Below are 14,732 nucleotides of genomic sequence, written 5' to 3'. Positions count from 1 at the left end.
TGCCCTAATAATGCCATTTTACCACTGAAGACATTGAAGATCTGCAGGGTTAAATAACTTAGACAAGGCAGAACTAGTCGCTGCTGAAGCCATGATTTGAAGTCCAGAGCTGTCTCCTCCCTAACACAAGATGGTAAATGTGGGGCAAGCCATGGCTCCCCTGGGACAGGGGCAGACATCATTAATCAAAAGTCTCCTGCTGATCCCAGTTGCAGCTTCAAAATCCCTCACAGGAGAGATGTCTGAAACACACTAAAGAAAACAAACAACAACAACAAAAAATGCCAAGATGCCGAGCAGAGCAGCTAACTTTTGCATAAGAAGGAATGGGCTCATACACTTATACTTGTGTAAAGAAACCCTGGAAATATAAACAACAAAGTAGTAATAATGATTACCTATGGGCAAGGCAAAGGGGAAGGGAACTGGTATTTGAGGTCTAGATGCTTTAATTCTTAAATTATATACTTTAATTGCCTATATATCTTTTAATTAAAATTTTTAAAAAAGATTTATTATTGGGGCCAGCAATGTGGCATAGTAGGTTAAACCTCCATTTGCGATGCCGGCATCCCATATGGGTGCGGGTTCCAGTCTCAGCTGCTCCACTTTGAATCCAGCTCCCTGCTGATAAGCCTGGGAAAGCAGTGGAAGACGGCACAATTCCTTGGGCCCCTGCACACATGTGGAAGACCCTAGAAGCTCCAGATTCCTGGCTTCAGCCTGGCCCAGCCCCACTTGTAGCAGCCATTTGGGAAGTGAACCAACGGATGGAAGATCTCTCTCTGTCTCTGTCTCTCCTTCTCTCTAATTCTGCCTTTCAAGTAAATGAAAAATAAAATCTTAAAAAAAGATGTATTTATTTATTTGAGAGGCAGGGCTAGAGAGAGAGAGGGAAGAGACAGAGAGATCTTCAATCTGTTGGTTCACTTCCCAAATGGCCACAACAGCTGGGCTGGTCTGAAGCTAGGAGCCAAGAGCTTCTTCCAGTCTCCCACATGGGTGCAGGGGCTCAAGGACTTGGACCATCCTCTGTTGCTTTCCCAGGCACATTAGCAGGGAGCTGGATTGAAGTGGAGCAGCTGGTACTCAAACTGACACCCATATGGGATGCCGGTGCCACAGCTGCCAGCTTTACCTGCTACCCACAGCACCGGCCCCTTAAATTAAATTTTAAAAGAGTAGAAAACCCTCAACTTGGCACTACTACCAATCAAGAAACACTGGCAGTTATGATGAATGCTATTTAACACATGCATCCTAAATCCTCACTGCTTCAATATATCCCTAATACTTCAGTGAGTACAAAGTGAGCTAGAGCTAAAAGATTCATTCAACAGTCAAAAAAAAAAAAAGATTCATTCAACAAATATTTACTGAGCATCTACTATGTTTCAGGACACTCTTACAGGGACTAGATATAGCAATAAACAAAACAAAAATCTTTACTTTTATGGTGCTTTCTGAGAGGAATCAACAATACACAACATAAAATATATACTATGGTACATTAAGAGGAAGTACAAAAAATACAGCAAGAAATTTTATACAGTTAGTACTGAACAGGAAGGGGTTGGCTTGGATACCAGATATCAAGGCTTTGGAAGACCTCATTGATATGGCATTGGGGCATCACTGAAGGAAAGGAGGAGGGAGACAGCTATGCAGTTAATGCAGAAAGAGCATGCTAGGCACAAACAACACAAAGCATGGAGGATCTTGGGCAGGAACAAGCCAGGCTTGTGCCAAGAACCTGTACGGAGCCTGCCTGCAGGGAGCAGCAAAAGCAGTGGGGAGAGTAGGGTCAGATGAGCTTGGGGGGGTATAAGACGTGGTCATGCAGGGACTTACCAATCATAGTGAAGACTTTGGCTTTCATTCTGATGAAATACGTGTCACTAGAAGGTTCTGAGTGACAAAGTAACACAAATCTATCTTCTACCAAGACCACACTGGCTACTGTGTTGAGAAAAGACTGTAGGGAAGTACAGGGGCAAAAGGAGGGAGACCATTGTGGTTGGTGGCCTAGACTGTTGGATGGCCCCATGTGGTATTCATGCCCTTCTACAATCCTCTCCCCCAGAGTATGAGCTGGATTTAGTGACTCACTTCTAGCCAACAGATGGCATATCACTTCCTAAGATTACATTACACAAAGACTGTGGTTTCTGTCTTGGGGGCTTCTTAGCTCTCCCTTGGGTCCCGTGCTCCTGCTCTAGGGGAAGCAAGCTATCATGCTGTGAGCAGCTCAGTGGAGAGACCCATATGACAAGCCACTGATGTCTCTAGCCAAGAGCCAGGGAGGAACTAAGGCTTGAAAACAGTACACAAATGACCTTGGGAATGGATCCTTGCTGAATTCAATCTCAAGATAAGTTCAGCCTCAAGAGACCCTGAGCCAGAAATACTCGGGCAAGCAAAATGCTTATTTTCAGCCACTAAGGTTTAAAGTAACTTATTGCATAGCAATAGATCAATCAGTTAGGAGGCTAGCTCACTGATCTGAGCAAGAGATGATATTGTTTTGGACCACAGTTTTAGCAATGGAGGGGGTGTGAAGTGGTTGGATTCTAGATACATTTTAAGGTGGGATTAACTGGATTCACCAACACATGAGAAAGAGTGGTTGTGAAATAGGTGAGGTGACAAAAATGAATCTGAGGTTCCTGATCTAAGCAAGTGAAAAACTGGAACTGCCATTTATAAAGATGGAAAACTATGTGAGAATAGAAGGGGGCGGGGAGTTTGCTGCTATTATGACTTCATTCTGGACATACTTAGCCTGACATGGCTAGGAGACATCCAAACTATAATCAAAAAGGCAACCAGATGAAAGAGTGTGAGGCTCAGAGTCACAGATACGAATTTGAGAGTCTTTGGCATGTAGCTGACATCTAAAGCCAGAAGCTCAGATGAAATTAACGTGGCAGTGATTGAGAGAGAACAATAAACAGTCAAGAATGGAGCCCCAAGATACCCTAACATTGAGAGGTCAGTAAGTCTGAGAAAGACTCAAAGGAGCCTGAGCCAAAGCAGCCATGCTGGAGAAAATTCAGGAAATGTGGCATTCAGGAAGCCAAGTGAAGGAAGTGTTTCAAGAGTGACTAAGAATGTGTCAAGAACGTCACCAGTCAGGTAGACAAGCGCTGCTCGACTTCACACTTTTATTAGCAGGGGTTTATTTTTTGGATTCGTACCTCATTTTCTTGAGTAAAGTCAAGGGCATCTTCTCCTGACGCGAGCAGAGTGTGCAGAATTCGCTGTTTCACTTGTTCCCACTCAACCAGCATTGACTCTCGATGGTATTCCTCAGCCATGCCAAAGGTCTGATGGAGAGGAGTGGAGCAGACAGCCATGACCCAAATGAAAAACAAAGAACACAGTTTTCTTTAAAGCCCAACAGAACTGCAAAGCAATCTACTTCAGAAATTATCCTTAAAGATTTTACTAGAGCTCTTTGCAAACTACCCTATTTCATTGATTCTAAGACACTGAAAAATACATTTTAATCATGGTCATATACACATAGCAAAATTTACTATCTTAAAAAGTTTTAATCATGATAAAATTCACATAACATAAAATGTATTATCTTAGCCATTTTTAAAAAGATTTATAGGGGCCAGTGTTATGGCATAGCTGCCTGCAGTGTCGGCATCCCATATGGATGCCGGTTTGAGTCCCAGTTGTTCTACTTTTGACCCAGCTCTCTGCTATGGCCTAGGAAAGCAGTAGAAGGCCCAAATTCTTGGGACCCTGCACCCATGTAGGAGACCCGGAAGAAGCTCCTGGTTTCAGATTGGCCATTTGGGGAGTGAACCAGTGGATGAAAGACCTCTCTCTCTGTCTCAGCCTCTCTGTAACTCTGCCTTTCAAATAAAATAAAATAAATAAATCTTAAAAAAAGTGGGGCAGCTGGGACACAAACCCATACCACGTGAGATGCTTGTATTACAGGCAGCAGTTTAACCTGGTTCACCACAATGTGAACCCTAGTAACCATTTTTAAGATATTCAATGTTGTGGCTTTACATATACATTCACACTGACGTGTAGCTATCACTACCATTCATCTTTTCATCTTGCAAAACTGAAACTCTGTACTCACTATTAACAATAACTTCCGATTTTCCTCCTTCCCTAGTCCCTGGCAGTCACCATTCTACTTACTGTCCCTGAGGAACTTACTGTATTGGGTGCTTCACATAAGTAGAAGACTAAAGTACTAATATTTTTGTAACTGGCTTATTTCACTTAGCATAATCTCAAGTTTTACCTACGTTTCCTTACTTTCTAAGGATGAAAACAGCCCACTGTATGTCTATCCCATGTTTAGCTTATCTATTCATTCGTGGATAGATACCTAGGTTGTTTCCAGCCCTTGGCCATTGTGAATAATGCTGCCATGAACAAGGGTGTACAAGTACCTCTTCAAGTCCCTGCTTTTAGTTTTGCTGGGTATATATTCATAGGCTTCTGCTAGGAGTAACTGGTAATTCTGTTTTTAGTTTTTCTGAGGAACCTCCATAATGTTTCCATAGAGGCATACCATTTTACGTTCCTACAAAGTGCACAAGGGTTCCAGTTTCTCTACATCCTCATTCTGGTTCTGATTTCCATTTCCCTAATGACTGGTGATGTTGAGCATCTTTCCATGTGCTTAACTATTATTAGGGCAACATCTCCTGAGGACCCCTGAAATTAGGTTGTATATTACAACTGATAGTCTATCGTAGCAGCATTTTGCTTTTTATTACATAATATACTGACTGATTATAAAACCAATGGCATCTTAGTAAGCATTTAAGATAGGACAAAAGACTCTGCCAGTGATTTTATTCATTTTCTTAAAAAAAAAATTAGTAATACCTTCATAGAACAAGCAAACCAGTAAAAGCAAAGCAGCCTTTGGGGAATACATTTACCAAAGTCACTGTAACACTTTGCAAACTTCACTACTGTCTGTCTACTCTGCAGGCAGATACCAAAGCAAAGGCACTCAAAAAGAAAAGAGAAAAGAGAAAGCAAGAGGGGGGAGGGAGAAAATAGGTAAGGATAGAAGAAGGAAAGGAGAAAGGAGGGGGGGAAGAAGACAAAAAATAAACAAAAAACAACTCTGAGGAGGAAATTAACAACTCATGGAGAGAATAAACTATAACCATTCTCATTCTATTCTTTAATTGGCAGACCAGGTTTCTCATCAGCTTAAGCCCACTTTTCAAAAAGCCATTTTGTTTACAATCAGATTGGCATCTAATTAAGTAGCACCAAGGGAGTGAATATTAGTAATGCTTTATTTTTGGCAATGCAGATAATTTATACTGATAATATCCATATATATGAGCTTTGTGGAACTTATCCCCAAGGAAAAATCATATATACTCTTTCTACAAATGGGATGTTTGAGCTTGAAACAATATTTATTAAAATTTGAGAGCCGCAAACACACACACAATTAGGAAGAAGGTTGGCACTTTGGACCCTTTTCTAATAGGAACTTTAAATACACAATCTTTCGGGTTTTGTTCTTCTCACTGAGAGTCAGGCAAAACAGATCATTCCAATTAGCCTGAGCTGAAAGGTATCTGGAGAAAAATTCCTTGCCTATTGTTTAGATGGAACATGGAAGCTATGCATTTTTAAGAGACATCTGATAGAACAGAAATGCAACCTGTTGTGGCTGGCATTGTGGCGCAATGGGTTAAGCACTGCCTGTGATACTTGAATTCCAGCCTACCATCGTGGCCATCTGAGGAGTGAACCAGCAGATGGAAGATCTCTGTCTCTTCCTCTCTCTGTAATTCTGCCTTCCAAACAAATGAAACAAATCTTAAAAAATAAATAAATAAAACTACTCTTCACAAAAAAAAGTGGCATGCAGGGCTGGGAAAGAGATAATTTCCCCAGAAGTCATCCAGAAAAGTACACAAGTGAGCTACAATTTCTCCCCAGATCTCCTCTTACTTAGTGGAGAGCCTCGGCCTATTCCCAGCAAGGGGAAATGGAAGGCCACATGGCACCCGGACCAGGGCAAGTAGGAACAGGGAGCTGGAGGAAAGCCGGTATCTTACACAGCTTTCTGAGCTTAAAACATGAAGTGAGGCACAGACTGCCACTAGGTGTGGCAGCAACCCAGGATGCCACAAGGGGTCATGGGAGGCTTTCTAAAGACAAGTCCTCTGGCTAATACAGACCGGCAGTGTAGTGAGGGCAACAGAAGACAGGCAATATACCACCCACAGAAATTGTTAATGAGGACAGCTGGGGCAGACTCCCAGCATTAGGTAAGGGTCAGAATGACAACTGTGGGAATTAACCACCCCCTGTTAATTAGGCTTCCCACTTGTGTGCCAAGAACTCCTGCTTAGTACTTGGAAGTACACTGAACACTGGCAGCTTTCTGGGCTCAAATCCTCAGATATCTGTGAAGAGTATGCCAGGCCACTCATTTAGAAACAGCAGTACAACCTGAATGAACAGCACTGTGGTTCCATTCATCATTAGTGTAATAAGGAGCTTTAAATAAAAATAAATGGCCAACATGAAAATCCTCCTCCCTTGACCACACTGCCCCCCCCCCCCCAGTTTTTCCTAATTACATTAAAGATAGTGGAACTTCCAATTTATGGGTTGATGCGCGGTGGCCCATCTGCTCTGTTCCAGCCTATTCAGGTCTGAAGCACTGGATTAGGTGCAGAGTGCTAGCTACAGGAGCTAATGAGAAAGAATTAGGTGAAGGACAGGAACTAGTGGGAACAAGAAGGAAAAACTCCAGGGAAGAAAAGGGGATGAAAAGGGAAGGGTATGCAGAGATCTAAAAAGTAAAAGGCAAAACAAACCACAGAAAATGACAAAGCATTGGAGAAACTATTATAAATTAAATCTGAACCTTTCAAGATATTGTTATGCACGGAAAATATTTCCCTTTGAACATGGCAAAGAAAGGAAGGCAGAGAGAGAACTGGGCAATTGAATTAAGAACAGGTGGGAAGCACTGGAACCCCATTTTTATAAAGGGAAGAGGGCAATATGCTTTGACTTCACACCCATTTATTACTGAGCTGTTGCTGGCTTTTAGAAACACTGCATATGTTCTGGTAATGTTGTTCTGTTTTTTGCTGGGATGCACCAAACGGGAAAAGATAGGACACATTTGTGGGTCTGTAGCTTGTTTTCTTGGCATTTCAGCAGGACATTGGCAAGTTATTCAAACATGAAATTGCGACAAAAATGCCAGGAAGCTGATGATTTTCAAATCATTGTTGTTTGAAAAAACAATTTTGTTCAGCAGCAGTCTCCTGGTGTCCAGACAGGTCCTAGGTCTCCTCCTAGGCCAGCTTCAACACCGCAATATTTCCCTCACAAATACACATGCATGCATTTTGCTCTATGGTATGTCACCTAAATGTTTTGGCTGGCTGCACATTTAGTCTCAGTATGGCAGAATGTTCAGAGACTGCCAATTCCAAAAACATATTCTTCGGGTAAATGGATTAATACGACGTGGTGGCATTCGACAATCCTAATTTATTTCATTGGTCCTTTGCAGTAGAAGAATCAATGTTGGTGAGAAACAAGTGTGAACAACAACAACAACAACAAAACCTTCAAATCTGAATCAAGAGAATTTCTCCCTTTCTAAGATTAAGTACTATTGTCAACAATGTAATTAATGTAATTTCAGGGACTTTTGATAATCAGACATTATCAGTCATATAAATGGTCACTCTGGAACATTTCTTTGTAAATTAGAACCAGCAAGCCCTCCTGCTGCCCTGTCTCATATCAGTCCTATTGAGATTCACCTTCACAGAACATTTTAATAAAACACATTGAGAAGCAGCAATGTTTTTCACTTTATTATTTTTAAAACTACATAAATATACTGCATTTGACAAAAGGGTTCAATAAGTAAAAGGAAAGCAGGTTTCCCTTCACCCGTCTCCCAAAACCACGGCTGGCAAATGGGCATGGATTCTGCCAGCATGTTTCCTGGGGAAGGTTGCACTTTAGAATCAACTCTCCTTCACAGCTCATCTTGCTCCTCCCTTCCCAAAGACCTCAGTGGTCTGAAAATCTCTTACCCTGAGGGATGTTCTGTTAAAATCCTCTGTCAGAAACAAAAGGGGAGAACTCATGTGTTAGTAAAGATCTTTGAGTATCTTACTGGAATACTTATTGCAAAAAACATTTCTGCACATAATACAGTGCTCAGAATGACTTCTTCATCCTTTCAAACACTGGGCTAGTTTTTTTGTTTGTTTGGTTGGTTGGTTTTCTAACAGCTTGGAGAAATCGTAATAGAAAGGATGATACAGTCATATTTGATAAAAGGAAAAGAAATTGAGAGAAATTATCAGTGATCATAATTGCTTTTCTGAACTGCTGATTAAACAGAAAGTAAAACACAACATTGTTTATACAATAACATCGAAACCAAAGAACTTTCTGACCCTTTCATGTTAAGATTAATTCAATAATTGTGTGGGCCAGTATCTCAGATGTACTACAGTCACCAAATACATGGAGCAGCACAAGCACAGTCTAGTCCTCAAAAATGGTTTCTGCAGAACTCCCTCTGGTTCTAAGTAACTCACTGTTCTAAGTAAGAGACAGCTGGGCCTGGGACACACACTCCAGCTTCCAGAACTTGCATGCTTCTGGTATATGTGCTGCAGCCCTCAGAATTACAAACATTCACGTTTTGGTCCTTCCTTACCCTCTTTCGGGATTCCTCGATGGCAGACAACAAGGCATTGTCCTTCTCATTCTTCAGGAAGCCCTATGCAAGGAGGAAAAAAAACTTGTTAGAATTAATCCTTAAAAAATCAAAAATAAATTGTAGGACAATTTATCAAAATTAAATTTATTAAATTACCATAAAGATATCTGTTATCTTGGGGTCTGTGCTGTGGCATAGTGGGTTAAGCTGCCATCTGCAGTGCCGGCATCCCATTTGGGCACTGGTTTGAGTCCCGGTTCCTCCAATTCCGATCCAGTTCCCTGCTAATGTGCCTGAGAAAGCAGCAGCAGATGACCCAAGTCCTTGGGTCCTAGAAACCCATGTGGGAGACCTGGAGAAAGCTCCTGAATAGCGGATTCGGCCTGGCCCAGCCCTGGCCATCATGGCATTTGGGAAGTGAACAGCAGATGGAGGATCTCTCTCTCTCTCTAACTCTGCCTTTCAATAAATAAATAAATCTTTAAGAAAGAGAGATCTTCCATCTGCTGGTTCACTCCCCAAATGGGGCATAGCCAGGGTTGGACCAGGCCGAAGCCAAGAGCCCAGAACTCCATCCAGGACTCCCATAAGGGTGACAGGGACCCAAGCACTTGGGCCTTCTCTCACTGCCTTCATAGGCACATGAGCAAGAAGCTGGATCAGAAGTGGTACAGCTGGGACTTGAAACAGCATTCCAATACAGGATGTTGGAGTTGAAAGCATCAGCTTAATCCTCTGAATCACAATGCCAGCCCTAAAATAGATGGTTTGTGAACAGATGTTTCATTCTGGGAACACATGATGATTCTTAGAGGGTAGTGTCCCCATGAAACAACAGCGCAGAGTTCCATGTCCCATACAAAGTACAGATAGTCAAGACTATCCTAATACCAAATTCCTAAGTGTTAGATACTGTTAATACAGCTTTGGCTACAGAGCCAATCACAGTTCTTCCAACTGTTCTTTGGTTTATATTTTTCTGCTGCTTCAATTAATTCTTCAATTTCTTCCTAACACTGAAGAAGTCATCACCACCCACTTGTCTGAGTGGTTTCACTTGTTTGTCAATGGTTGGGAAATCCTAAAAATCAATGATTCATACATTTTAGGGTTTTGCTATTTCACTCTCTATTTCAGGTCTGATGACATCCACTGCTTATTTAATATAGGAGCAATGAAGAAGAGTCTAGTAAATGATGCACAGATTAAATGGTTGCAAAACACAACTGTACAATAACATGATGGCTGGGAGGACAAGCTTTGGGGTGTGACAATTTCCACAGTTTCAAAGTCTGGCATCTCCATTTACTAATGGCAGGACTTCAGCCAAGTCATTCAAACTCTCAGAGCCTCAGTCCACTCATGTGTAAAAATGAGATAATCAAGTTCTTGGCCCAATGTTTGATACACATAGCTCGGTTGTTAGAACTGATTAGATTTATATCTGTCAGAAACACTAGAAAAAAGAGCCCAGGGTAACCTCCTTGTTGCTGTTCCTGGCTCTTATTTGCTTGAGTGGCAGTCTGGTGGGGTAGGGAAAGGGACACTACCCCAAAAACCATAGTTACAGAACAGAATAGGCTTCCATGCCAACACCTTGCCCTGTACACAAAGGTGAAGCTGCTTTTCCACAGCTTGGGAAGTGGGGGTGAAGTAGGAACAAGGAAGATGATCCATCAACTAATACGGAAGAATTCAAGTTACCATACACATCGGACCCACCTATACTCTACAATGCAAGGCACATGTATATTGAACACATTGCTAGTGCATTTTTTAAAAGATTTATTTATTTTAAAGGCAGAGAGAGAGAGAGAGAGAGCGTGCGCAACCGACCTTATACTGGATGATTTACTCCCCAAATGGCCATAACACCAGGATGGCCCAACCTGAAGCCAGGAACTCCATCTAGGTCTTTAACATGGGTGCCAGGAGTCCAACTACTTGGGCCTTATCTGTTGCCTTCCCACACCCATCAGTAGGAATCTGGATTGGAAGTGGAACAACTGGTCCTTGAACCAGCAATCCAATATGAAACACCACAGTCACAAGTGGCAGTTTAATCCACTGCTCCATGATGCTGCCCCTCACTACTAGTAATACGTTTATACATGTCTAAATTGATTCGGTTTTTTTTCAGAATCATGTTTTCCTTTTTTTTTTTTTTTTTTTTAAGGAACTTAGGGAAACACAATACAAAGTAGAATTAAGTAAAAGCTTTTAAAATAACAAGCTAAATTAAACATATTTGAATTTTCTTACATTTGAAACTTACCATGATGATTAGTTTTAGATTACTTACATTTTAGCGACTATAATGTTTTACAATACTTTGTTCAATGTTAGATATGAGATTGCTAATTCTTAAGTAGTACAGGCAGGATAATACTGAGGATATAAATTTGAATAAAACATTACAAATATTCATAGATTCCCCAGATACTTTATGTATTGGCCCATGATTCCCCACACCTGCTGTCACACCCCAACTTTGGCAGTACACTGGAAATGGTCAGAGACAATGGCCAGAAGCCCACAGTGCCCTCATGAAGATTCTTCTCAGGCAGTCCCTACAGCAGCTCTGAGTGCACAACATGAAGACTGCTCCAAATGTCTATACTGATACTTAGGCTGAGGGTGTGAAAAGGCACTGGTTACCTGCCTAATAGTGTGAAGTCCTCAAATAACCTGGAGTACACAAAGCCAGGAACACTCGTGGTCCATTGGGAAGGTGTAGCTGGTCACGGCGTCCCTCCTCTGGCCGTCATAATGGCCAACAGTTTTGGTGGGCCTCTTTTGTACTCTTTACGGCAAATGATTATGTTAAGTCAATAAACCTTAATTATTAATTCCCTTTCACAGCGTTCTTCAAAGTCTAAAACTAAAGGCTTTAATGGCAATTTATAAACAAAGCTATGCAACTGTTGTTAACAACTGATGTTCCCTGACAAAGAGCAGGTGTAGCCTGTGCTCTCTGTACCACTGTGGCTGTTGCTATGGGAAACTTACTGCCTAAACAAGACACTTGAGGGTAGGAGTGGTCAATGTCTGGAAAGCCCCTTCTCGAGGCTTCCTCTGCACTTCCTGTCAATGACCAGCATATCCCACCCTTTTAACTGCACCCTTCCACATATCTCTCTCCTACATACACAATTAAAACACAAAGGCAAAGCAATAATTAGACACATTTTTTAAATAGCATTATGACATTCTGTAAGAAACACAGCCTCGAAATCTCTAAGAGGTGAAATTTTAAGTAGTGGTTAAGAAAGAAAAAATGACATTATTGCTTTAGTGCATATTACTCTATTCTTTAAAATATTTACTATAGGGGCTGGTGCTGTGGTGCAGTGGGTTAAGCTGCTTCCTGCAATGCCAGCATCCCATATAGGCACCAGTTTGAGTCCCAGCTGCTCTACTTCTGATTCAACTCCCTGCTAATGTGCCTGGGAAGGCAGCAGAGGGTAGCCCAAATGCTTGGGCCACTGCTACCCACACGGGAGACCCAGACGAAGCTCCTGGCTTTGGCCTCGCTCAGCCCTGGTTCATTCGGGGAGTGAACCAGCAGATGGAGATCTGTGTGTGTGTGTCTCTCTTCCTCTCTCTATAAATGAATTTCAAATAAAAAATTCTTTTAAAAAAATTTACTATAAAGCTACTTTTGAAAAAATCTAAATAAATTCCATGAAGCATTTGTGCATAAGAGTCAAATTTTTCTTTTCTTTTCTTTTGACAGGCAGAGTGGATAGTGAGAGAGAGACAGACAGAAAGGTCTTCCTTTTGCCGTTGGTTCACCCTCCAATGGCCCCCGCGGTAGGCGCGCTGCGGCCGGCGCGCCGCGCTGATCGATGACAGGAGCCAGGTGCTAATCCTGGTCTCCCATGGGGTGCAGGGCCCAAGCACTTGGGCCATCCTCCACTGCACTCCCTGGCCACAGCAGAGAGCTGGCCTGGAAGAGGGGCAACCGGGACAGGATCGGTGCCCCGACCGGGACTAGAACCCGGTGTGCCGGCGCCGCAAGACGGAGGATTAGCCTAGTGAGCCGCGGCGCCGGCCAAGAGTCAAATTTTAAATACTACCCACACAAGATCAAAGACCATCAACTATATGTACCACAAAAGCTGGACTTTCAAATTAAGCCCACAAAACATAGAGTTTGAATTTTATTTTTGTTACTTTACTCTTTTTTAAAATGAAACATTAAAATAGGTTACATATTTTTATTTTTAAAAACAACACATTAGTGGGCTATCTTTTGAAAAGAATGTTAATACCAATTTGTGCAGTTAGAATTGTGCCGTGACCTGTATGCCATCTAGTGGCAGTTAAGTTTCTTTCACAAAACAGACACTCCAAGGGAAAATAACAGCTCACTGAAAAGAGCGAGAGCGCTGGGCAGAAGCACACCTGCCTGGGCCCAGGTTTCCCATAGGTTTCCTCGACTTTTCTTTTTTTATGTGTGTGCTTCTTTTCCTTCCAACTCCTCCTCCTCCTCTGAAGCACCTCTCATGTCCGCACCCACAGGACACGCTTTTAGAGCTTATCAGAAAAAGAATTATTTGGAGAGGAGGGTTGCAACATGAGGGGAAAACTGCCCGACACTCTGAAGTCCCCTGGACACAGAGACAGCGCGCTCAGAGATGCCAGTGTCTATGACCCTCAGCTCCCATCATAGGAGCTCACAGTCCCCCAAAAACTCTAGAAGGCTGACCCATTCAATAAACAACACTCCATAAACACCTTCCCTGCACGCCTGCTAGGTGGGGTGACCACTCCTGACTTCACCACCTGTATACAACGCCTCACTGCCACAGTCCTGGACACAGAGCTTCTTCTGATTATTTGAATGTGCTTTGATGTCTAATTTTCTCTAACACATCAGTTCCCACTCAGGAAGCAATTAAAGGTCAGACACCTCTCCAGGCAATTCAAAGACATGACCGCTAATCCTCTAACGATATGAAGAACAGACATGATCACCCCAGTCTCCTTGGCCCCATTTTACAGGTAACATACATTTTACTCACTTGACCAAAGATTCTCAACCAAGAAGAGGCCAAGCAAAGGCCGAATTTTAATTCTAATTCTCAGAACCAAGTGTTTCTGAGACATTTAGGGGGCAATAAACCTCTAAATTGAGAAAATAAAGAATTTCTTTTTCTAAAAGCATGGAGCCCAGGAGGGAAGCAAAATATTTCTTAACGATTGTTTTCTCCATCACATATAGTCCCATTTACAGATGACAAATTTGACACAGTGCAGGCTGAACATCCCTTGTCTAAAATGTTTGGGACCAGAGGTGTTTCTGATTTTGAAACACATGTAGATTTCCTACAGATATCTTGGGTATAAATCCAAGTCTAAACATAAAGTTCATTTGTTTCATATACATGTTATACACACAGCCTGAGCTAATCTTATACAATATTTTCATGTACTGCATTCAACCATGACCTCTCACATGAGGTCAGGTATGGAATTTTCCACTTGCAGTGTCATGTCAGCACATGGTTTGGGAGCATTTTAGATGTTGGATTTTTGGGTTAGGGATGCTCTCTACTAATAAAAGCTAACATTTAAATGGCAATTACTTTGTGCCAGGTGCAAGTGTGTTATATATATCCAATTCTAGCCCTCATTTTTAACCCCATGCTAAACTGTCTCTCGATACTACTTAACTAGTTCATACTTTAAAGTATGTCCTTAACATAGGTTTAAAATCTGAGTGTGTATCTCTGCTGCACTTCATTTAATTTTAAAAAGTGGTGGATGGGGCTGGCATTGTGGTGCAGAGGATAAAGCTGTTGCCTGCAATGATGGCATCCCATATGGGTGATGGTTCAAGTCTCGGCTGCTCCACTTCCGATCCTGCTCCCTATTAATGTGCCTGGGAAAGCAGCAGAGGATGGCCCAAGTGCTTGGGCCCTGGCACCCACATGCAAGACCCAGAAGAAGCTCTTGGCTCCTGGTTTTGGTCCAGCCCAGCTCCAGCTGTTGCAGCCATTTGGGG

General features: G+C 42.1%; 1 protein-coding gene across 1 annotated transcript in view; it reads right to left on the bottom strand.

Annotated features, from left to right (window-relative positions):
• Positions 1-14,732, bottom strand: part of NUP93 (nucleoporin 93) — a 118,526-nt gene that overhangs the window by 32,516 nt on the left and 71,278 nt on the right. The window contains exons 4-5 of the mRNA XM_062176601.1: positions 8,720-8,782; positions 3,198-3,326 (exon numbers count right to left, since the gene is read on the bottom strand). Of these exons, the coding sequence (XP_062032585.1) occupies positions 3,198-3,326; positions 8,720-8,782 (192 nt within the window). The remainder of the gene's footprint in view (positions 1-3,197; positions 3,327-8,719; positions 8,783-14,732) is intronic.

This window comes from Lepus europaeus, chromosome 19 (genome assembly GCF_033115175.1).
Source record: "Lepus europaeus isolate LE1 chromosome 19, mLepTim1.pri, whole genome shotgun sequence".
Lineage (NCBI taxonomy): Eukaryota > Metazoa > Chordata > Mammalia > Lagomorpha > Leporidae > Lepus > Lepus europaeus.
This window is presented reverse-complemented; position numbering and strand designations above follow the sequence as displayed.